This window comes from Alosa alosa, chromosome 4, assembly GCF_017589495.1.
Source record: "Alosa alosa isolate M-15738 ecotype Scorff River chromosome 4, AALO_Geno_1.1, whole genome shotgun sequence".
NCBI lineage: Eukaryota > Metazoa > Chordata > Actinopteri > Clupeiformes > Clupeidae > Alosa > Alosa alosa.
Genome location: NC_063192.1, coordinates 15,291,038 through 15,315,010, shown reverse-complemented (window position 1 = coordinate 15,315,010; position 23,973 = coordinate 15,291,038). Strand labels below are relative to the sequence as shown.

Sequence of the window (23,973 nt, the reverse complement as noted above, 5' to 3'; positions counted from 1 at the left end):
ATTTAACCAGTGGTTCTCAAATTTGACGTTTTTGTTTCTGTGCTGGTCAGTGGTCACAGTTATCCGGAGGTAAGAAGAGACTTCTTAATCTCCCCCTCAGCATCTCTCTGATATCCCGTCACACTAGTAACAGTTGCCATGGAAACTAGATGTTGAATTGTGGCATGGATGTAAGACTGCTTCCTGAAATAGATTGCTGTTTCACTGTAGAGGCGCACATTTCTACAAAATACGCTCATGTTTAACCATGTGCGCTACATCGAAGATTGTTTGTAAAATCTACGTAAAAAAGTAAGACACATTTTGAATTGTTATCTGGTGTGTAGGCTATACAAAAACAAAATACCGTTGTCGCGTTTTGAAACTGTTAAAGAGCGGAAGACTACAACATACTCTCATCTGAGCTGCAAGGAAAACAGTGACATGCTTGAGGGGGAAAAACATCAAAACAATATTTGCATATGACTACTTTCCTTCGTATTATGTTCATTTATAAATTAAAAATAGTCGACGATAGTCTTGAAATAAGTCGTTCTATCATTTCAGTGGGATTTTCAAACATGCATTTTTCTAGAGAGGCAATTTACGTCATGAGCAGAATGACGTTTGTTGCTGGCTGTGAGTCCTCGCGACCAGAGAGAGTTCAGGCAAGCAGACTGTGTAGCGTACAACAACGCGCACCAAAGTAGTCGGGCGTTTATGGAAACAGGAAGCCGAGGGAAAGCAAAGCAAAGGATTAAAGTCGGGTCTCTGTGTGACTTCAAAGGGCGCCTTGCTTCGTCGACCTATGATATAATGTATTTAGTACAATTTGAAACACTGAACAGCCGCCATGGAGGGAAACGAGAGGACTTTTGGCGCTTTGGACATGAGTACAGTCAGACTTTCGTTTAGGTTCAACGGTGCACGTATTCGTTTACAACGAGTTCGCTGCAGGAGAGCTTTCAGCAGCTAGTTTTCTGTTCATTTTAAGTTGCTGTGCTAGCTAGCTGCTGAATAACTGTAAGTTAAGTTAGCGAGCTAGCTGACAGTTGATTTTAGAAAGAGTAGGGTGGAATCTCATCATTACCGTTAGCTCCACAGCCTTCTTAGCGCTATGTTACACGTGTTTGAACAGTTGCTGTGTCGCGGAAAAGATATTAAGTAACTATCAAAAGTCGACGGACATTAGCAACACACATAGGTGAAGGCCAGCGGTACTCCTTTAGCTGCTTGCTAGCTGCGTACAACCTATAACAAGCTAACGTTAATGTCAACTAACATGGAGGAAGATATGCATGTGTTGTCAGTGCAGTGTTACATAATTGCAAAACAGAATTGTACTCGCTGGTCTCACCTTCTGCTCTTTGACGGCACGCAAACCGACTTTTGACATCTTGGATAAAATACTTAATGGCTGTTAATTGACACTCCGAAGAACCCACGCAAAATGGACTCAAACACTCTAATCAGTGGTAAGTTCACATGTGTTTCCTCGGAATCTTATGAATTGGCAGGCCTCTTATAAACACAACTGCACTGATTTTTATTTATTAGCATCTAACACCAGCTAGTCTTATTTTACCTTGATAGTTTGTTTTTGCTCAGTTATAGCTCATGGTACGGAGGACAACACAATGAGTATCTTGTTTTAAAAAAATAACCAGGCCGCCGGGTTTTGACTGTATTCGACATATTAGACTCATACTCCCATTAAACGCATATAAATGAATCAACCGTCCATTACAGCTCGTAGCTTACCAGATGGTAAGCAGATAGACCGTACATAAAGGCTTCATGGAGCGATGATGCTGATTTGAATTGTTGTTATTAAAATACATTACAAGTGAAAGCGTGGCCGATTTTAGGTTTGTTCTACTAGGTAACTAAATATTAGTATATGTTACCAGTCAATCCTTTTTGAGAGCGTGCACAATCTCAACCTGTTGGAGGCCTTGGGGGAGGCTGATACAAACAAAACAAAACAAAAAATCAGACATATGAATGGTCCTGCAGTTCAGCCGAAGGATTATGGAGCAAGTAGCTGGAAAAGGTCTAACAAAAAGAGGATTTTTTTTATAGTCATCTTTGACAACATAGCAACTCAGTGCTGTAATCACATAAGTGAAATTACTGATTAGAGTGAAAAAATAGTCTAATGTTGGTAAACATTCATATCTGTTTTTGAAACAGTTGTGCTGAGTGCTTAAAGCTTATCATTGGTTTGATTGAGTTGCTGCAGATGGTGACAGCTGTGTTTAGACAAAGATTGCTTCACTCAGGTGTTGAATAGCTTGTTTCTTCTGCACAAGCAGTAAAAATTCCTGTATGAATTCTAACATGACCTCTTACCACAACTGCTGAATGCAAAACCAAAATATGCTAATTAACTTGTATTTCATGGCTGCGTCAACAAACAGAAAAGAGTAGGCTATTGATCCACACTTTAGCTGTTCTGGTGCATGAGTGTCTCTGTGCCAGCTTTCCTCATGTTTGCAATATATGCATCTGAAACTAATGTCAGTGAAACTGCAAACAGCTCCCCAAACCAGTGGAACTGATCAGGGAATTACTTCTTACTAAAGGAATTGCTCAACTATTTCATGCCTCTCCACCATAGTTACTCTACCTCCTCTCTGTTCTCGGTGTCTCCGTGGTGTAAATTAATTCTGATATATGGTGAAATACATAATCTGCACCTCGGTCTCTTAAGGACTGGCATAATTGGCTATGGGAGGCCATTGCACAAGCGTTATAGGAGCTGACAGGTTCAAAGCAGATTTATGCTCTGTTTGTCACGCGTCATTGTTTATGTTTGCATTGCTATTAAGATTTATGAGTCTCTGTGCCAATGTATGCTGTGATTTGTGTTTATCCAAGATAAACAAGGAGCCATATATACCACTACAGCAGGTCTGGATCTGTGCTCTTCTCATGGAAAACAACAGGGCTCTCATCGGAGAAAAGCACCCTTGACACATGAAGACACTTGTTGTGATTATATGCGTTGCGCATACAATGAAGTACATTGCAATTGATCTGATGCAGGAGAAGTTTGAGAGGCTGGTGTAAGCTGATTTGGTCTTTGTAGGCTACAATTGTCTCAATTTGCTTGGGATTAGAACCATGCTGGTTAAATTGCAACGTTCTTGTGATAAATGTCTATAACAGACTTTGACCATTTTTATTTATGGGTTTTGGGTCAGCCATATCATCCCTCATGCTGTCACTACTGCCAATGTAGAGATATTTGCCTGCGTTAAGAGCAGCAACAGATTCAATAATTGCTGGCATTTAATGCGCTTAGCAACACCTGAATAGTGAATTTCACAGAAAATGGAAGGGAAAAAAACCCCTGTTCCATGGTGACTGTTGCTTTAACACGTCTACCATGGTGATAGTTTCCTAGGTATTTGATATGAGTTGCGTAATTGGACGGGAAAAAATGGTAATACGACTAATTTGCATTCACGTCGTGTTCTTCCTTAACTTGTGATGCCCGTCCCCTCCACTTTGTCTCTGGCAGCGCTTTTGTCAGCGGGCCTCTCTCATCCAATCACTCTGGGTAACATGATGCCAACTGCATGGAGGGTGTAACACTGAACTCTGAATAACATAAGCCCTGTCCAATCCATTCAGCAGTAAGCACTGAGCATTCTTGCTTTGCTCCCTCTCTCAATAGCAGACCACATAAATGTTCTACAGGGTAAAATTATTTCTTTTTTTTGTGGTTGAATTGTGCAATGGATCGTCTCTAAAAAGGAAATACATGGCAAACAAAGTTGACGCTATATCCATTTCCTTATTTTTTGTTCTGTACCAGTTTCTTTGTAGAGAATGCATTTATCTGTTGATTAATTAGGTCACACAAATGCATACTATAGTAGTCATAAACCGAGCCAGATGCTTTACTGCATCTGCCAAAAGCAGACTGTTTGTCATTGGTTGTCTCGTGTCCACAAATTGAGATGTCTGTTCCTCCACCATTAATTCACTAGTGTCATTTGGGAGGCTGTGAATAATATGGGAATATGTAGAGGGTGAAATGTGCCCTCAGCCACCCATCTCCCTCTCTCTCCCTCCCCCTCTTGGATTCTCACGGTCTCTTAAATTCAAATTCAGTTGCTTTTCTACCGTGACTGTTGACATGTAAGTGTTGCCAAAGCATAAAGAACAATAAAGCTTTGTGTTCATTTGTAAAATAACATTGAAACACTCTCTCTTTTCTCATGTGTCTCTCTTTTCTTTTCTCTTTCTCTGTTTCTTTCTTTCTTTCTTTCTTTCTTTCTTTCTTTCTTTCTTTCTTAATCAATCTCTCTCTCTTTGAGCAGCCATGGATCCATCCATCACCCTGTGGCAGTTCCTTCTGCACTTGCTGGAGAACCACAGCCACAAGCACCTCATCTCCTGGACGCCCAACGGGGATGGCGAGTTCAAGCTGCTGGATGCTGAGGAGGTGGCCAGGCTGTGGGGCCTCCGCAAGAACAAGACCAACATGAACTATGACAAGCTCAGCAGAGCCCTACGCTACTACTACGACAAGGTGAGGCTCTTCTGCTGTCTGTAGTCTAGTCTCACCAGCCTGGGTAACACACACTATGGGAAATGCAAGTGTGTTTGCCAGCTTTGAGCAAGGCTCATGTATAGATAAGTGAAGGGTGCTAGTTGGAACTACGAGTTCTCCTGGCTCATTACAGAAGTCGGTAGAAGATATGAAATTATCTTAAATTAAGGTTAATTTATAGAATCCGTCTGAGAGAGTTTTTTAGCCTTTAGATTGAGACTACAGCCCTTATTTAGAACTATAAAAGTGTCCTGGTTTGCACAGTTTATTTGCACGTTTGAATAGGAGCTTCCTTACAAGAATGTGTACTTCAGTATTATTTCTATTACTGTTATTGCTTTATAAAATTGCTATTGTTATTCATATCACTAGGTGAGCTTTTGTCTTCAGTCGATTTCAGGCAGTTTTGTTCTGCAAATGCTACTGGTGTCTGTAGGGGGTTGCTGCTATGCTGTGCATTTTGAACATAGCAATTATATGCTATCCCCATGGCTTTCAAGGTGATTAACTTGTTTCACGTGATTCACACTATGCTGCAGATTCTGTCAAGAAAATTACTGTTTATTTGGTATGGTAAGCATTTGTCTGCTTTTGTAGGAATGATTTATATTTTTAAAGCATTTATTTATATTCATTGGTACAGTAGTACAGTTCAAAGTAGTCTCTCTGCACCCTGAAGTTATACATACATTGTCATGCAATCTCTTGTGCTGTATCTGGGCAAATGCTCATATATTCATATGGTATAAATGACAATGTATATCTGTTACAGAGTGAACATAAATTGATGCATGAAATGAATCGTGTGTGTTTGTTTGTATGAGGGAGAGAGAAAAACTGAGAGAGATAGAAAGAAAGACAGAGCAAGTAACAGCGCTTGGTTAAGAGTATATGACAGTGAGCAGAACTGATCAGTTTTGTCTTCCTTGCGTCTCCCTCTTTCCAAACGCTTCCACCACAGAACATCATCAAGAAGGTCAGTGGACAGAAGTTTGTCTACAAGTTTGTGAACTCCCCCGACCCCGCTTCGGCCGAGGGGGTGCGAGGGCCAGAAGATGCTGCCGGACGGGGTGGAGAGGGTGCCCCCGAGGCGATCCTGCAGTCCAAGCCTGCGGGTGCCCTGGCCGCTATGGCCGGGGTCACCGGCATCCCTAAGAGCCTCCAGCCCCAGAGGCCCTCGCCCAGCTCGGCCCAGCGCAGCTCTCGAAACGACTACATGAAGTCAGGCCTCTACTCCACCTTTACCATCCAGTCCCTGAAGACACAACCCCCCAAGTCCATCAAGACTGAGGGCACACTCCTGACAGCCGAGTGCCTGCCCAAGGCCGGACCAGCCGCTGTGCACACACCAGATGTGGCTCTGTGTGAGGTGAGACTCGGCACTTTCTTGAGTCCAGTTACACAGGCAGGGGAACCAGGGATGGAAATTAGCCAGATGCTGGTGAATTTGTGTACTGGCGGGTGAATTTGGTCAACTTACCGGCCACTGGTGGGTAAATAAATAGAGCTAGCATTCCACAACTATACAGTCAAATCCAGTCAAATTTACATTTTTAACTGACGGTTAAAAATAATAAACATAAACCTAGCAAGATCTGTTGATTTACGCTGAATTCTCACTATAATATTCTTGCGCAAATAGTTCTCTTTTGAAGTGGCACAAATTACACTGTTGAACTTGTTACTTGTGCGCTGGTGTGTCAGTTTGTCAGCAATTTACTGCGCACTAAAAAGGGGGAGAGTAGCCTAAACAGGAAGGGACGTCTCAATAGAAAAATCTAATTTGTATAGTGGTATGTTCGTCTTTCCTCCAGGCCGCATATGGATATAGTTGGATCATTATAGGATGCTCCAGAGATCACACGAACAGAGTGTCTTAGGCCCCATCCACACGAGAACGACAAAAATGGTGTTTTTGTGAAAAGGGTAATGTTTTTTTTTATCGTTTTGGCGTAAGACAATGGCGTTTTAGGTCCCTAATAACAAGTTCCAGAGTGGGATTTTTGGAAAACGCTGGCTCGTCCTTGCAGCATGGACTGGCAAACAATGTTTTCTGCTAAAGATGACGACATAGCCTCACCTCTAACCTCTGACCCTTAAACCCAGCCGCACTCAACACATCTGACACTGCTAGACGGAACAACAACAATAATAATACAACAACAACAATAACAATGGTGGATCACCAGAGGGGTATTTCACAAAGGCAGAATTAAGACATCCAAGATAAGTGATAAAGCGAGGTTTGACATAGCGTTGTCTGGTCATCCTAGCTCAACTCGTTTCACTAATGCCAATCCAGGATGAGTAGGAGCGACTATGTCAAGCCAGGTGTAAGTAATTCAGGATGTGTGCGCATTCTCGTTTCTGCTCCAAAGTGCCCACGGTTGGAATAAAAAAAAATGCGGAAAATAGCGTCATTCACACAAAGTGAACAACCGCTATTGATAGACTAACAATGAAGTAAAGTTATCCTTTTTGGAATGGGGAATCATGGCTATTTCTGTAAAACAGCAGAAGTAGGCGTGGTAGACCAACTGAATGCAAATTTATGTATGCACCCACGTGTGAGTGCTTCCTTGTCTGGGCACGCAACATCATCAAGAAAGCTCTTGCCACTGCAAAGATGCACATAGTATGATATACCTTAATATTATAGTTGAAAATACCTTCGAAAACTTGCCCCTCCACTTCCAATCAACTACAGTAGGCTATTCATCAAACGTCTATCAATAAAATAAGCAAACAATGAGTACCTAGGCCTATGTTAATAATTATAAGGCTATCACAATTAAAATAATAACCATATGGTAGTAGGCAGACAATCTGTTTTGTTTTGCGAGCAAATACATTTAGCAAATAGTTTATAAATGGAATAAAGCTCCTTAAAATTAGCACGGAGGTCTGATGTGAATGACAGCTAGCTAAACCAATAAGACCACATAATTACCATTAGAATTAACTTAGCTTGTCTGTTAGCCTGGTCGGGACCAGGCTAGGTGCAGAGAATAAATCCCCATGGTAACTTATGTGCCATCTTTTTTGTGAAACCAAGTCAAGGCTAAATTCATCCAGGATAACCTAAAAATCCCAGCTTAATCCCTTATCTAGGTTTTGTGAAATACCCCTCAGGGGCCTGTTGCACAAAAGCAGAATTAAAACATCCGGGATAAGTTACTGAGCTGCGCTCAATGAATCCAAAACAAGAGCGTACAGGCTTAATTGGTTGCACAAAGACCAAGCCAGGATGAGCAGACACGGATTCATCAAGCCAGGTGAAACCTATCCTGGATAATTGCGCGCTCACGGCTCCCTCAAATAGACCCCGGCACCGATCACAGATTCACTGATTCACCATGGCAACTAGAGCGGCTTCATTGCTTCTTCTACGGTTTGAAGTAGGTAGCGATAGAATTTTCACAACAGCAACAAACGGCAACACCTCTGTTTAGGAGAATATTGCAATTAGTGTCGCGACCACCACGCGCAAAATGGTTTCGGCACTCCCGTGGTGTCACATTGTCGCATGACAGGTCGGGAATGGCGAGTATGTAAAAGTTAATTAATGATCACAAACATTTAAATAATGACAGTGGGTCTAGTTATATGTGATAACAATGTGTAGTGGGCAGTGGAATAACTATTGGTTTCCGTTTGTGGTGACTGCTGACTGAGATAAGGGATGAGATTAAATGGATCCTGGAACTTAGCCTGGTCTGGAGCAGGCTAGCTCCACAGAATAAATCGCCATGGTAACTTATACCATAACATATCCTGCTGCCCCCTATCCCGCTTTTTTTTTTTTCCTTTTTTAAGTATATTTTTTTGGGCTTTTATGCCTTTAATGCTACAGGATAGTGGAGAATGACAGGAAGTGAGTGGGAGAGAGAATCGGGGTGGGATCCGGAAAGGACCACGGGGCGGGAATCGAACCCGGGTCGCCGGCGTACGGTGCAGGTGCCCCAGCCAGTTGCGCCACGGCTGGGGCCCCCCATCCTGCTTTTGCACAACCGGATCACGGATAAATTGAGCCAGGATAACCAAAATATCCCGGCTTAATCCCTTATCCTAGTTTTGTGCAATAAGCCCCAGGCCGTGTTAGTGCTGCAGGCGCTGCTGAATTTGTTAGCACTATTGCAACAAAACCTGGAAATCCTGTATCACTAACAAGACTAGCGAAGGCGCATTAACAATAGGATGCACCAAATACTTTTGAATCTACCATTTTGTCCTACTAGAAGATCAACCAGGATTTTGGATAAGACCTCGGAGAACCAGCCGTTGGTGGGACAGCTTTGTTAATGGCATTGTGGTGAACGATGAATAGAAACAGAACTTCCAAATTGTCCAGAGCCTCTCTCGTCGCTCTGAGCGAAGAACTGACTGTATATCGAAGGACAAGCAACTAACATGAGAACACCAATTGACATAATGAAGAAGGTTTAGTGACGCTGCATTACTTAAGCGACGAGAGAAGGCTGGGGAAGATGGCTAACGCCTTCGGCTTGTTGCAACAGGCCGTGTCCGATGTTGGTAGACATGCAGAGCCATCACCTGGTCCTTAATACATCCAGCTGCCTTTCATGGAGCCCGAGGCAGAGGATCTAGTTTTGGGCTTTCATCGCCCTCATGGTATGCCACAGTGAATGGGAGTTGTCCACAGTTCCCACATTGAAATCAAACCATCTACCAGCTCTATGGACTACATCATAAGGTAAACATGTCCTTAATGTGCAAGCTGTGTGCCACTACAGGTTCATGGATGTGGTTGTAGTGGCCTGGGAGTGTTCACGATGCACAGGTCTTTGTCAATTCAAAGGTGAACTCTTGTTTTAAGACTGACAAGATGCCTGCGCTGAAAAAGCAGACGAGGAGGCTATACCCATTTTTCGTTTGGGTGTCTGGGTGACCCAGCTGAAGGAATATTTGACTGGCGGCTCTACACCACAAGAACAATATTTTGAGCTACGTTTTTGTTGGGACCACCTCATTGAGTGTGCTTTTGGTCGACTCAAGGCCATTTTCCACTCTGAGATGGACTATGGACATCAATCTGACCGACCTACTTCATGTCATCTACAACAATTACTGTGAGGCCAGTAAGGAGGCTGTATTAGTAGTATTATTTATTTAAATAAACATCTTATATCCATTGATGCTCCGCACCCCAAACAGTTGGTTGCGGTAATGCACCAAGATGGTATGCCAACCACCAATAAAAATTAAAGAAGAAGAAGAAGAGGCCGTGGATGAACACTGGGAGCCATACAGTGTGACGAAGACTTCCAGCCTTCCACACAGTTTGACAACTACCTCACTGACTGTAACGAGGGAGAACCTCGATCCTCAACAGAAAACTGGAAACAAAGACTGTCTAATAGCTCAAAATGGTTATGCTAATGTTTAGCACCTTGACCGTTAACAGAACACTGAAAACAAAGACTGTCCAATAGCTTTAGGGCCTGTCCACACGGAGACGCTTTTTAGGTTAAACGCAGAGGTTTTGTTTTCGCCTTGGCCGAAAGGCCCAAACGAATCCTGTGAACGCACTGCCCGAAACCGCACTTTTCTGAAAACCTGGTCCCAGAGTGGAGAAATCTGAAACCGTAGTCCGCTTGAGTTTGTTTAGACAGCTTAAACCGCATCCTGCTTTATGTGATCGATGATGTCATCGCCACACCTCAGCTGCCCTGGACTTGCACTTATAGTATTGCCTAACAATACTAGTTTTCATACATGACATTACCTCCACGATTACACTGCTAAGATAAATATCACAACTGATGCTGCGCAGCTACCGATAGCTTATGACTTGGTGGACTGAACACTGTTTTTCCCGGTGTTTTTTTATGCATTCTAGCTACTGTCAGTGACGCCGAGAGAACTTAAGTTATTAGGAAAGTGCGTGTAAGTTTAGGCTACATTCATTTTGTGCGTAGTGCCAGTGTCATTAATTTATTTTACATGTCTTACAACATATATACATGCATTCACAGTCGAAAGAAATCAGATATAAGCATACAAAGACACTTAGAACTCACGCAAGCCGATGGTAGCACACTGAATGCTTAATGCACGATTTGATGCAGGCAAAAGTATTGACTGTTACTAACGAAGGTTTTATAGCAATATTATAAATGTGGCACAGAATAGCCTAGAACTTGGGTAAGCCTTTATGCTTAGTAGCCTAATTGCGGTGATAGCCAAAACTAATGTGAATCACGGACTATCCTACAACCAAAAGAAAGTAAAGGTGATTAGTAGGCCTACCTGCGTTAGCCAAATAAAGCACGGACTGCACCCTTCACAAACCGTAAAATAACGCTTATTAGTTTTACAGTTGGCTACAGTTGACAGTTCACCATCAGTCCACACAAACAATTCTGGTTTCCTTGCACTAGCCATTTCACGCCGTAGCCTATTCTGTCTGTTTTAAAGCCACATTTTGCAAGTTTTGGTGAATTTCTGTAAAGACACAGTGCCACCTATAGGCCTGGGGTATGAAGTAACGTGTTGAGTCGCGTTGAGATGGATCCGTTTGGACGCAAATATTCTTGATACGGTTCCAGGGAAGACGGAGGAAAAAAAGATCGGTTTGGTACGTGTGGACTAGGCCTTAAATGCATATGCCAATTTTGTGATTGCTCAGGTCACTTGGAATGTTATCAACAGTATTTATTTATTTATTTATTCATTCATTCAACCTTTATTTATTCTCGGAGGGTCATTGAGGGAAGCTCTCATTTTCAATGAAGCCGAGATTACAGAAACAAAGAAGTAACAAGATGTAAAAAGAGAGAGAAAAAAAGTATAGGTATAGGTCTAGGCCTATAAATAAAATAAACCAAAGTAGAATAAATAAATAATAAGATAACATACATTACATTATAGAGGAGGAAGGGGAAAAATACACAAAATCGCGCTTCACAAACAAGACACATAACAAAAAGACAAAAGATGCCGGACGGAGCGGCGTAGTCGCCAGCGTTCCCGCGACAAAACAAACAAACAAATTTACAACAAAACAATTGACACACAAGACAAAATATGCCTGATTGAGCGGCGTAATTGTAAGTATTGAGTGTGATGTGTGTCTTTTTTTTATTGGAAAAAAATAAAGCTTTTCAAATGTGCAAAATGCAACATCACAGTGACTGCCCTGAGGTCAGTGGTTATTACATAGAAAATGAAAATGGTAAATACAATGTAACACGCAATATAAAAGAGACCAAACTACATACAAGAAACTCCAGCATATACAACCCTATATTAGGATAAATGCGAAGTGCAACAGTGCACCGAGATGAAGCAGAATTACAGGGTACATCATGCTGTAGTAGTGCACGTCTATATGTAGCTGGTTGTGCGTGTTGGTTTTTATAGTCCAGGTGCGTCTGTGGGATGTAGAGGTGTGTGTAGTTAGCCTGATGCATTTCCAGGATATAAAGGCCTATGAATGCAGTTCTGTTGACCTTTAGTTAAGAGTTCTGTCCAGCATTGATGTTAGACCGTTACATCTCTATTGATGGTTGACGGTTACATCTCTAAAAGTTGATTGGATGGTAGTGGCAGTGGCAGGTTGACAAAACATTTCATTTCCATCCCTGATGGAAACACATTAGGCTTCATTTGCGTTTTTGCTTTGTTTCACTATGCAACAGAATAAGCTTAGTGAAATATATGTTTTTTTTTTTTTTCATGTTTATCAGTGTACTCATCAGTGTCCTTTACACGAAACTTGGTGGGCATGTAGCCCCACAAGGATGACACGGAACCGTTGTTTTTTGTTTTGATCTGTCGCTCCCCTGTTGGACTGGACCCCCGAAAGGAGGGTAGGGCGGACATAGTTTTCTGTGAATATCTCGAGAACTGCAGGGCCTAGGATGACTAATTTTGTTTTGTATGATGGCCTCCAGGGGCCATGTCAACCCATCCCATATCCACTCATTTGATGTATAGCGCCACCTAGTTAAAAATGAAAAAGCAAAAACGAGGCAGTGTAATCGCAGCTATCTTTGGCTGACAGGTTCAAAACTGCGCAGAATTTGAAGTGTAGGATCATTATGACACCCTCTGAATTCATGCCATGCATGCACAGACTCACACGCACACACATGCAGGCAAGCAGACACACACACAGAGAAGCACACGTACACAAAAGCAAACACATACATGCACACACTCATTTACATACACAAAAGTTGCAAGAGTAGGGAATGGAGACAAATTGACAAGTGTGATTTATTTTTGTGGAGAAAATGTGCAGGGCTCAGCGGCAGTCATAATTTGTTTCGTTTACTTATATTACATTTCGTTTACTTGGCTGACAGTGTAGATCCACTGCAGTCACTGTGTAATTGTATAGTAGTTCCAAACTCATAGCAGCATAAATGCATAATCGGGCCATTATACAAAGTGTGTACGAGTCAGTTGTCTAATGCATTACATTACATTTGTTATTATTTATTTACTTATTTTTATTTATTCGTTATATTGAGATCACAGGTGCATATATATTTTGATAGTCTCAAAAGACATGTTAATGATGTACACATCCATGCTGAGTCCTGCAGAGATGAAAATAGTTTTTGCTTTCTAAAAATGATTCGATGTGGGGAGTCAAATGTGTCTGTCGAAAGAGATGGGTAGTAATGATGTGTCCTAATGACCCTGCTATGAGATGGCAACATTCGATCTGTTGCTGCACACCTTAGGGGGCCTTGTCATCTGGAATTGTGTTCCCATCATGGAGTCTGTTTATTCAGTTAATAGGAAGTGTTGCCTGCGTCTGTTCTTCATTTGCATGGAAAAAATATGATGTTTTGAGTAAATAAATGAATGGCTTTGAACAAACATATAATAAAAAATAAAAATTGCTCCTGAAATAACTCTTTCAGATGTCTAACAAGCTCTACTACACAGGGGAGTACACAGATTTGCATACGGTTATTATCTGACGTGACTCAGAGTCCACTGAAAGTGTATGCTTGTGAAAGAATAAAAGTTGGTGAATGGGTGGCCTAGAGTAAGAAAGGCAGGCAGTTTTTGCCAGTTGATGTGGCCATATCAGTTCACTAGTCTGGTCACTAATGTGATTCTAGACCTTGGAGGTAAAGAGCTCAAGAGCTGATCAAGAGCTGAGCTGTTTTGTTGCTGATCCGTTGGCATAGAAGGCAAAGTATGAGTGTTTACTTTTTCTTCAGTTGAATAATTGGTCATTAGAGAAGTGGCTAGTGTAAATAGTGAACATGTAAATGGAATGTGCGCAGGGTTCTGAGGGCATGTTTGGTGTGTGTGCGACAGGTACGTCTGTGTGCCCCCGAGGCCCAGCAGAGCTCCCTGCCCCCCCACAGCAACGGGGTGGAGAGCGGCCTGCAGGTGATCGTCACCCAGCCCTCACCCTGCGCCACACCCGCCCTGAGCCCGCAAACACCGTCGGGCTCCACCACGGGCAGCACGGTCAGTCTCTCTCTCCTTTATATATACAGTGCTGTGCATAAGTTAAGACATCCATGCTTAATTTTAAAAAATGAGGAAAAATCCAACATTTAAGGACACCAATTTTCTTTGTGAATGAATAATGTATCGTAAATAAATACATGTTCTTCCTTAAAATACAGGGGGCATAAGTAACCACATCCCTATTCCCATAGAGCCAGGCAGATTTTTATTTTCAGTTATTTCATGCATCCAGGATACTATGCATCCTGATAAAGTTCCCTTGACCTTTGGAATTAAAATAATTAAAATAGCCCCACATCATCACACACCCTTCACCATACCTAGAGATTGGCATGGGTACTTTCCATAAGATCATCTTTCAATGCAAATCAAACCAGCTATTAGGCTAACTGAAATAAATCCATGATAATCTCTAGGTATGGTGAAGGATGGGGCTATTTTAATTACTTATGCACAGCACTGTGTATATACAGACACACACACACACAACGGAGTAGTAAAGAAAATCCTAAATCCTGGACTGTTTATAGTGAATCATCAAAGTGTACATTGTATTCATATCAAGCATGTACAAACACAGACCATACAGGAAAGAGAAATGAATGCAGCTCTAACTTGATTTAAGTCTTGTCTGCCAATTAACCACCCTAATTTTCCACACAGAATGCTCACACACAGCAGACCCAATCCATGGGCGACTCTCCGCACATCTTTGTGACGAGTATTTCGGACCAGGGCTCCCTCATTTCTCTGACGCCTGTTGGTGCCCCTGTTGGAACTGGGGAGTGTGTGGTCAGTCAGGCATCCCAGGCACCCCAGGTATATGTGGTCATCAAACCCTCAACAGTGAGTGCCACCTCCAAGGAGCCTTGTCCATCCTCGGATGATGACCTCCTGGAGATAGTCCTCGATCCGAAGACAGCCGTGGAGGTATGAGTCAGCCTGGACTGTTTTATAAACTGACAGACTCTGTTCTTTTTTTCCCTGACAATGTGCTAAATCACATTGAAATTGTCCAGATCAAATAAGTTTTTGGAGATAAAGTTTTGTAGCTGCTTCCCTTAAAAGCAGCAAGTCCATTTGTAACTGTAGATTAGAAGGTGTACCATATGTACCAGAGCTAAGCTAGTAGGGGGGCTGGACCATAGACTGGACCGGTATATATAGAATCAATCTATATATACAGTCTGGGCTGGACCACTCCCAAAGGTTTGTTAGCTGCAAAGCATATGGCCATTTGAATGTCTATGCCTCTTTCATATGTAGCGTCCATGCTGTCGTCAGTGTTTTTCACTATGGGTTGTGTTTAGTGCTTGGTATGCACTGGCATTAAGTTCCATAATAAACTCAAGGCTTCCTACATGACCGCATAATGAATTATCCTTAAATGTTGCCTATTAAATGTAGCATCAAGCTGTTTGCATAGGCTGAGTGGGTGTTCTTACCCATTAACCTGGAAAACAAGCCTGTACTCGTCCCATTTTCCATGCAGTGGTAAAACGCATATTATTCTGTTTATCAGACGCCTGAGGTTGTTCCACCCTGCCACCTCCTCTCTCCAAAAACAAAACTCGCTGGCTCATAGGTGGCTTACATTGTTTTATCTGTTTTGTTGTTTCATAGTTTGTCACCTTGTTTACACCCCCCAGGCTGTAGAGGCAGTGTCCATCTCCAGGGATGCTGAGGCCCCCACCCCTGTGGACGTCCCCGCCCCGTGTGTGGAGCCGGCAGGTCAGCCTGACGGGCAGAAGGAGGGGGATGGAGAAACGGAGATCAAGGTTGAGCTGGCAGGTCAGTCGCAGCACAGTCTCTTGTGTCTGACGTCTATTCATGTGATTTCACGAGGCCAGCTTAACGCTTATACGTTAAAGAGACAAGCAAGGAATCTGTCAGGGACTTGGCTATTCTGTCTCATTATTCTTAGCTGTAGCACTTTAAAATGCATGTAACAGGCAGCTTGATGTAGTTACTGGTGCCACGTGGGCTTTTCTTGTCTGTTCAAAGTAGTCAGACTGAACGGATCGTTGGCCTGATGTTTGTATTTCCACAGAGGGCTCCCCATCCCCCTCCCTGTCTGTTCCGGTGTCCACCTCCTCTCAGGAAGTGCACCCGCCCAAGGCGAAGAAGCCTCGGGGTCTGGAGCTACCCTCGTCCCCTTCCATCTTACCGCCTGGCCTCTCCCTGGATAAGGTCAACGCAGCGGTCAACAGCCTCCTGGCCCCCGGAAGTGCCACCAACACACTAACGCCTACAGTTATCACCTCTCACGCCCTGGTGAGTGTCCTCACCAGGGCGCCCTTAACTCAGTCGACAGACAGCCGTCTGTCACTTTGCGTAGCAACCACGCATTTTCAGATCAAAATACGCCGCTACGATTTTTTTTTACTTAAAACTACGCAAAACGAGCAGACATCCAACTTCTCTAGAAAGCTCCTTGAGCATGTGAATCTCCCGCTAATATATTTCATGCGACGATGAGATACAAAGAGAAAGTGACAAGTGAGAATGACAGGCAAAGCATAGTGGCCTCTCTCTATGTTATTTTTTTTCCGCCAACGGTGGGTAAAATGAAAGACTTGATGAGGTGAGTTTAACAAGTGTTCACTCGCAAATTCGTGTTTCCCTAGCTGCCGTTTTGCTGTGAAACTAAAAATATTCCACTGAGAGCGATTGTAAATTCACCTAGGCCTAATAGTTTGACTGTGTCTTGGAAAGTTATTACTTGTTCACAAGTTGTTTCAGTTAGCATATTTTCAATGTGTCGCTGATGGTTAAAGTTTTCATAACTAAGGCACAAATGGAGCCTTTCCAAGGCAAAATGCAGCCATTAACAACGAGTCTGAAAGTGGACCAAGGCGAAATATTTTGAGCTGCTCATTAATGAGTGTTCAATTTGTTTTTTACTTTGGAGCATATGGATCCTTCTTCTTGATTATTAGCGTGAAAACAAGTGAGAACAAATAATAGGCTTATAGACGGAGATTGCGCACCTATCACTGTAGTTGGGATAATGTAGGCCTAATCATTGCAGCCTCACAGATGGCAGAAAGACACCGCAATCTGAAAGAAACTTGAGTGCACGTGCAAGTGAAATTCTTTAAAAGCAAACAGTAGTTTGCATTAGTCAGCAGGTAATACTTGAACAATGAAAATTCTTCAAGGTTGGCAGGTCTGCACTGATGTGACACAGGCTCAGAGAAGTCAACTCAAAACTGTGCATTAGTCTATACGTCCATTCTATTCTGTGAAGCCTCTCTCAGCCAGCAAAGGAGCAGTGTACAGAAAGGCTTCAGCTGAAGAGTCTCTTGACCGATCCTCAGCATTGTAAACACAGTTGACTCATAATGAGAATAGGGTCACAAAGTGTTAATTTGAGTCAAGTTGTACTCAGCTAGCTGTGAGTAGGGTAGAGTAAGGTATGCATATTGCGTATATACCTGTTGAAATCTTGCGTTATACTATTACACCATAATCAGCCATGTTCTCATCAGACATTTCTCTCCCGTGTTGCTCTCCCAGACTCCGGTGTTGCTGACTCCTAGCCCGCTCCCCTCCACCATCCACTTCTGGAGCACGCTCAGTCCCATCGCCCCTCGGAGCCCTGCCAAGCTCTCCTTCCAGGTATGGCTTCCTGTTTCCTGCCTCTGCTGTCTCCCAACGCCGCCCTGCACTGCGCCATCTGTCCCTCCTCACACCTTCATCTGACTGCAGGGGAGGGGAGAAAGTGACAGAGAGAGAGAGATGGAGAGAGTGATTAAAGGAGAGGGAGAGGAAGAGGGAGACAGAGAGCTACCATTGTGGCTTGGTGGCTGTGTGTCAGAGCAACAGAGAAGGGATGCTGTAGTTCAGTCTGCAGTCTGTCCCTTTGTCTCCCTCTGCTGGCAGGTCTCCGTACTGTAAGAAGCACTGTCAGTGTCAGTGTTTTTGAACTGCGGAAAGACTCACCTTGTTGGTGGTCTGTATACAGTATAGTACTGTGCACATGTTTTAGGTGGTTTAGTTGTTTCATAAAATATTTGTCTTGCACTGTTAATTTCTATCCTTATTAACAATGCAGAATGAAAAAGTAAAGGTAATCAGGTGATAACTACCGTAACCCAGTGTAGTTTTGATAGATATAAAGAATTTGCAATCGCCATACTGTACATATGAGTTATTGTAACTTGTTTTTTTCTGTTATGCCTGAGTTGCATGATTGATGAAACATTTTTCAAATATATTTGATATAAGCTCATTATAAGTCCCTTTACATTCCTGTAGGAGGGGCAATCCTCCTACAGTACCTGCAGTTTTCCAGCTATTCTTGTCCACTCTCAACCATCTTCAGTTAAAGTTTAAGTATAACAGCGAGGCTACAACGAGGACGTAACTGAAGCGTTGCATCTGCTGCATCAGTTAGCTTCCACTGTAATCAATGAAACTGGCTACACCAGACGTGAGAGCGACGTGTACATTTGAAAAAAATAGAAGAAAAAAACATCTTCTAAGACTATTACTACTACGCTATGCAAATGGCTTCACTTGCAGACCCGGTGTAGTTTAGTGTGGACAAGGTTGTTTCAGATGTCCTGATTTGCATCTCTGTTTTACGCTTGCAGTTCCCCACCAACGGCAGCAGTCAGATCCACATCCCAGCCTTGAGTGTGGACGGCCTCTCCACTCCCGTTGTGTTGTCACCTGGACCTCAGAAGCCCTGAGCACCTGTCTGGCTCCATCACCTGCTTCTACGTTCTGTAGTTTCACACAGCCTAGCCAATGAGAGGTTAAGGACAGATGACTGACAGACACACACTCCACTCAGAGATCCCAGTGTGGCCAGTGGGCGGGGATTTCTCAATCTCCAAGCCAATGACTGCACAGAACTGCATGTTCCAGTGCGGCCCCAACTCACCTGATTGGCTTGTCTACATGCCTTGGCTGCCAGGTGACCCAGAGGTGGCATCTGTAACTTCTCTTGCGTCATAGAAAGTTCTAACTCAGTCTTTTTATTTTTCTAAGAATGTGTTTGTGCGTTTCCTTTTTCATTATTTATTTTGTCTGATTTCAACAAAGTAGACATTTTGGTGCATCTCTCTCTCTTTTTCCCCTCTCTGTTTAGTTGTGAACATTTTAACACTGAGCACTTTTTCAGTGCAATGGCGCCATGATTAAGCTCGTTTCTACTTTGGACTGAGCAAAAACAAAAAAGGAGAAGAGTTTTTGACCAAGTGATGACAGTCCATCTCTCTTTCTAGTCAAATGTTTCCATTTCAAATTCACCATCAGATCCACAACACAAGTGACAAGGATGTGTTATGTGCACCGTTCGGCTGGATGACTTGAAGGGAGGAACATTTCTAATGTTTGATGCACTTGGTCTGCAAAAGGAGAGAAAGACGACAAGAGAACTTTTGTGACCCTCTTGTATATTTTCCATTGACAGAAGAATCTATTTTCTAAATCAGCTGGCACTTTTCCGATGGAATTTTCACAGCCATCTTTTTGGATTTTTCCTTTCTAGAGCTCTCTGCATGAAACATGGATACATAAGATGATGAGTGGTCTCATTAAAGAGATTCTCTTCTCGTTTTTTGACAAATGGAATGAGCCAACTTTGTTTAGTGAGAGAAAAGAGTCCATGAGAGTCCATTCGACCATTTTAAACGGCTCTTTTGTTCTACATACTGAAGCCATTCCATGTTTAGGGAAGGAACGAAAAAATGTCTGACTGCTTTCTTGTGCTTCTCTGATGTTGCAAAGCATCCCTTACAAAGGCAGCCTCCTCAGTGGAACAAGGTCTCTGCAGTGTCGCAAGAAACCTTTTGGAATTGTATGTTGTTGTTATTTTTTTTGAATGAACAAAAAAAAACATCACAGGCAACCAAAGAAATAGCATAAGCTGTTTGTATACAAATTGAAAGCATCCTTCGTAGTGCTCCAGTGTTTGTCTGTTTTGTGGAAGGGCTGCAAGACACAGAATAACACCACAAATAATCTGCATTCATTTAAAAAGTCTGGAGACGGGTGACTGTAATGAATGTAAGTTCTTTTAGTGGTGTAACACCAAGTGTAATTTAGCAGGAGAGGGGGAATCCATCGTTTGAGGACACAACTGTGCTGTCATTTTTGTCTCGGGCATTTTCCCAGCCCCGTATGAAAAGCAGTTGGCTTTTAGTGTCATGATGAAGCACCACTTATGAGAGATGTCCTCAGATTTAAATCTGTGAACCTTGCCAAGCATATTTATTCAAAATGAAAATGTTTGACTTATGAAACAAGTGTCATCTCAACGTGTTACAAAAGGAGGTGAAATGATCCATGGCTGTTCCCCTCATCTCAGAGACACGTAACAAACTGATTGTGGGTCCAGCAGCTTGTTCTCTGGTGCTGTTTGACTGAAAAGCCTCTTATGCTCCTTAATACAGAGTCTGATTGAAATGCTTGTAAGCAATCCGGTCTTTAACAACACGGTCCAACATCCCACCAAGCAGCCTTCCCAAAATGTGTCAGCTCTTTTGCGGATTTGGTGTCTGTCAGTAGGAAGTGAACGATTTTGCCGGGGTTTGGCCAAAATGACCCAAAAATGAGTGTGTCTCAAGCTCTTTGTCAAGAATGTGTTTTTTTTATTATTGTAGTACAGGAATCTTTGTCAGATTGTATTAAGCACTTTTCAGAGAGTGCACTGTCTTGTACTTATGTGTCAGGCAGCAAGAATGCTGTGTTCTTTCAACAATCATATCTGAGGAATTGTAATGAAACGATCCAGTCAAAGCACATTCAGACACCCCCTCCCAGCACTCAGAACAGTTCACAACAGAATATCCCATTAGCTTGCTTGTACAGATGTTACCTAAACATCTCGCCAGTTGAGTACACTTAAGGTGACGAGGTATTAAGATGCTGAGATGTGTTATTGAAATTGTTGTTTTATATTTCTCTGCATGTAAAATATGGCGCTGTGCTCCATGTCTTTTTGACTGTTCGCATTTCTTAATGCACCTGTTGCAGCTCGGCCTTGAAACACTTCTGCACAGCCATCCAGAGAGAGAGAGAGCCCTTGAAAGAATTAACTGTTAAAAGCGGAAGCTAACTTTATACCATGTAGTGATTTCCTCTATGGCCAGCTGATTGTTCAACTGGTCATCCAAGCCAATGCGGAGGTCTCTCATCATGTTTATCCATTCCTTGGTCCCTGTGCTGACTGTTTGCTGAGGCTTTTTTAAAGCATTATTCACACCAAAATTTCATCCAGGTTGAAGCCAAACAGATTTAACTGAATGAATGTACAAAATCTTAATAGTTTCTCTCTGTTGTAACATTCCCAGGGCACCACCACTGACCCGTTCACTACGATGTTGAGTTGATCTTGCAGTTAAAGTTGTGATGTGTGTCTGAATTGAATGGCATAGAAAAAGCAGAAGTAGCACTTCATCCTCCTGTTCCTAGCCTACACAGCTCTCAGACATTCAGGTTGTATTGTAAATCCAGATGTTGTAAATTTGAGACGACAAGCTTCAACATATTGTTATACAAATTATTTTTAATTTATGGGTCACATGGCCTATTTTAAGTACACAGACAACATTTAAACGAAAGTGAAAAGCCTGCTTTTGTAGTGCACAGCAGTGGAAAGAATTGTTTTTACAGAAAATGTAAGCAGCTCGCACCTCTCAGTCTGTTATTGTAATTGTTATGTTTGTCTTGTTTTTAATGTTTTAATCTTTTTAGCCCCATTAATGAAATATGTTTAGATATAATTTATCCTTACCCTTGTTCCCTACATTTGCCTGTAGTCAACATGTCTTTTTCAGAGGGAGGTGTGTTTGAAAGGAGAAATCTCTGTGTGGACTGTCTATCACCGGTTGTTGTCATGGAGTGGTTTGTTTTTGCCATAAAAATCAGCAGATCATTATGAAAACGAAGCCATTTTACACAGCTTGACGAGCTTGTTGAGTCAACCCGGTGGATTTTCACAAGTAGGGCATATCTCTCATCCTTTACTTATTAACCAGGCAAACAATAACACCGCCTGCAATATGAAGTGGCTCACTGTGATTTCTGTTATTCTTATGGGTCATTTTAGAAAGCACACATACAAAAACACACATGCCCACGCACTGTGGCGCTTGTATTTGGCACTCTTGGAACACGCTTTTGTTTGTTTTCAAAGTTGAAAAAAAAAAAAAAAACGTTTCTCTTCACAATGTGTACTTACATGCAGATATGAGCACATTTCATGCTAAGAGGATATATGACTGTTTCAGGCTTGCTTATTCTAATTCTACATGTCCTAAGCCTTGTAATGGGGGTTAAATGCATTTTAAATACCGCTTGGCCTGACTGTAAGCTCTCTCCCGCCCTCTATCTCTCTCTCTCTGCAGTTCCTTAGCATGATGTTGTGTTTGCGTTTTCTGACTTACAACCAGTGTTTGAGCTTGGTTGAGTTTGACCACATGGCCCTGAATTGGGGGCAAGATGGGGGGGTGGGTGGAGTTGTCCAATGAGGTGGCACAACCAGATGTGTATGTGAGCTTTCATATTTGTACAAAAGCAGTGGACGTAAACAAACACGTTTCTGGGTTAATATGCAGTATAGATTACGCCGTTCTTGTGGCAGCATGGCAATGTGATTGTTCAGGTCTGTGTTGCTTTGTATTTTCAGATGAAAGAATATTTTGATAGACAGAGTAGTTTTGTAAATCATTTGAAGATGACAATGAGCTCATCCTTGGTTGAGCTCAACCTTTCAGAGGAAAAGGTTACGTTTTATCTTGGCACGTGACCTCAACCAGTTTTCCCTCTCTGCAAAGTCAACTGAGTGAGAATCTCTCTATAGACTGTTATAGTTACAATTTAGAAGAAAAATATGGAGAATAAGCCAAAGCCTTAATATTGAGCATTAGATGAATATTTTGGCATGTAACACTTATTTGAAAATTGTTCACAGTAATGTGGAATATTATGACCCATTGCTTTCCCAGCTTTATAAAGAATATCTGCTACTGCTCAATAGTGGTGTGCTGTTTTTCTGATAGATTCATCATCATTGTTAGGAGTGACCAGGATGTGTTTGATTCTCTATCTGTGTATGTTATGCAAACTAAGGGCCAGGATATGAAAAAGCCATTGAAAATGATTTCAGCTCTACAAACAGCAATCATCTGACACGGCTCATGCTCAGTACTCACACCACCTTTATGCAAGTTGTATCTCAATACCAGCAAAACTTTGGGTTTCCTTCTGTCTTTTGTTTCTTGGGGATTTACCCTTACTGGTGGTCTTTTTGAAGACTCATTATTGCACCCCTTATTAGCTTATGTCTGCATTAGTGCTTGTCTCAGTCGTCATGCCCTTTAGGTTGTCATCAAAATATATCAACAACGTACTCTCAGCACCCATCAAATCATTTGGGCTCAAAACTGTTGAAAGTTTTATGCTTCATTTTAATATACTTACAAAGTTACTGAAAATGAGATGTCTATGATGACAGGTTGCTGTATGTTGTGATTCCATTCCTTTTCCTCTTTGACTTGCTTTTCTATTTAAATGTCATGTGGGAGTATTCTCGTACGACCTGGTAAATCGCAACGTGTTGGCAAAAAAAACTTGCTATATGTGTATGTGCAAATGTATGTGGGATATCTCTTGACATGCGGAACGCAGATTCCTTTGAGAGTCTGCGTTTGAACCCCAAGACTCTGTTGCGAGTCGTTACGATCTGTTAGGCTTCTCCTTTCTTAACCCAGATGAGTGGTGCTCTCTGGGGTTTTATTTAGAGAGAAGGAGAAGTCCCTTTTTGTCTGATTTGTTTTGTTTGTTTATGAACTGTCCAAATACATTATATTTACTGGAAAAAAAGAGAGACAAAACTATTTTTAATCTGCACATTCTACTTTGTTTGTGTATATGTTATAGATATTAATCTTGTTTTTTAAAGAAATACCTGGAACTAATGTTCAAGAAAAAAAGAATAAAACCTTATTTTGTTC

General features: G+C 42.1%; 1 protein-coding gene across 2 annotated transcripts; it reads left to right on the top strand.

Annotated features, from left to right (window-relative positions):
- The first annotated feature begins 179 nt into the window (after positions 1-179).
- On the top strand, positions 180-23,973 carry elk1 (ETS transcription factor ELK1). 2 transcript variants are annotated; one of them, XM_048241063.1, is made up of 9 exons: positions 180-291; positions 4,311-4,522; positions 5,505-5,912; positions 13,847-14,002; positions 14,669-14,935; positions 15,655-15,796; positions 16,056-16,279; positions 17,525-17,626; positions 18,604-23,973. In XM_048241063.1, exons 2-9 carry the CDS (start codon positions 4,313-4,315, stop codon positions 18,700-18,702), a joined length of 1,608 nt encoding a protein of 535 aa, XP_048097020.1. In that variant the 5' UTR covers positions 180-291; positions 4,311-4,312; the 3' UTR covers positions 18,703-23,973. The 2 variants fall into 2 exon arrangements, with proteins under 2 accessions (XP_048097020.1, XP_048097019.1); XM_048241062.1 differs by lacking the exon at positions 180-291 and adding an exon at positions 577-1,454.